The sequence below is a fragment of the Pygoscelis adeliae genome, unplaced genomic scaffold (genome assembly GCF_000699105.1).
Source record: "Pygoscelis adeliae isolate BGI_AS28 unplaced genomic scaffold, ASM69910v1 Scaffold43, whole genome shotgun sequence".
Lineage (NCBI taxonomy): Eukaryota > Metazoa > Chordata > Aves > Sphenisciformes > Spheniscidae > Pygoscelis > Pygoscelis adeliae.
In genome coordinates, this window is record NW_008824538.1 from 3,489,737 (window position 1) to 3,491,066 (window position 1,330).

The following is a 1,330-nucleotide window of genomic DNA, read 5'->3' on the forward strand; positions in this document are numbered from 1 at the left end:
ACTGCGCTTCCATATTCTTCACTGCAAATTCAAAGATTACCTTTAAAGGCAGAATCCAGTATTTTGCAGCAAAAGGCAGGCACATACCTAATAAATTCAGTCCTAACTTGGACAGAGTTGTGCTCCCTTACTTCAGGCCTGCTTTACCCCAGGGGGAATCACTTATAGCATATCTTTACCTAAAACATTTCACCCCAGAACGCTACATGACTGTATTAGAGATTACACTGATCAGACACCCACAGCAGAAGCAGTCGTGCCGTCATACTGAACCTGGTAAAACTAAATCTTCAGAACTGGTTTCTCCTTCCCTTTCTTGCAAGGACCCGACTTCAGGGCTGCGAACACGCTTTGCCACAGGATGTCACAACCACAGCCGCGGCTCAGAAGAGAATTGCAAGGCCAGCGCAGGATCCTGAACTCAGCCCTTGCAAGGTTACCAGCTTTGCTTCAGAAAATTGACTTTGGCTGTGTTATTCCAGACCATACATTTACACTTCACTTTCCAACTACAACTGGGGAGCTACAACGAATTTAAAACAAACTACTGTTCGTAGTTAAAAGAGATTAGAACCCATTCCCCAAGAGAATGACCAACGAACTGCAGAAGGAGGACTGCATACTGGGTAAAATTTCCTTTAACTTTATGAATATTAAAGTGGATTAGGGCTTAAGGTTTGATTTTACACCATAGCTCAATTTTTCTTTCACAGTGTGTATTTTCTTATTAAGTCACAGAAATAAAACATGTTTTTAAACTCTGTACTTACTTGCTGCTTCCACCATCAACAAAAGGATTCCAATGTGAAGCAAAGTCAGTGCCAGCTGCCACAACCTGAAGATGCAGAAATTTTCATTTTTTTTTTCCCCCTCTGTCAAACTGAAGTACCTTATCCACAGCACATGAAGAGGCCTGGGAGATTCCCAAGCCCTGCAGAATGACCCATAAGCAGTAAAATAAAACTCCAAAGTGAAACAATATTTTACAATCTAATTATAAAGCAGCTACTGAAAAGCTATCATCATCATCTTCTCAGACTTAAAAGCAGCACTTGGAAATGGTATAACGCCAGTATCAAGTGGCAATAAGTAACATGAAAGCAAAAATTTGTGGTGAAAACTCTTATTTTCCACTCAGGGCACTTCCAAGACACTCTTCCAGCAAGAGAACATACAGTAGCCACCTCCAAACTCATTTGAGATGCCATCAGCGGAGGCTGGGAGCATTCCTGTCACTAGACGTGGCACTGAGGGGACCTCGCTGGTAACAACATGTACAGATCTAATCAGTCACATTCAAAAAAAAGATGAACTTCTACCTACCTGTTGA

At 41.7% G+C, this 1,330-nt stretch overlaps 1 protein-coding gene across 1 annotated transcript in view; it reads right to left on the reverse strand.

Annotated features, from left to right (window-relative positions):
* MAP4K5 (mitogen-activated protein kinase kinase kinase kinase 5) overlaps positions 1-1,330 on the reverse strand; it is a 71,804-nt gene that overhangs the window by 23,095 nt on the left and 47,379 nt on the right. The window contains exon 15 of the mRNA XM_009321634.1: positions 771-835. Coding sequence (XP_009319909.1) covers positions 771-835 — 65 coding nt within the window. The remainder of the gene's footprint in view (positions 1-770; positions 836-1,330) is intronic.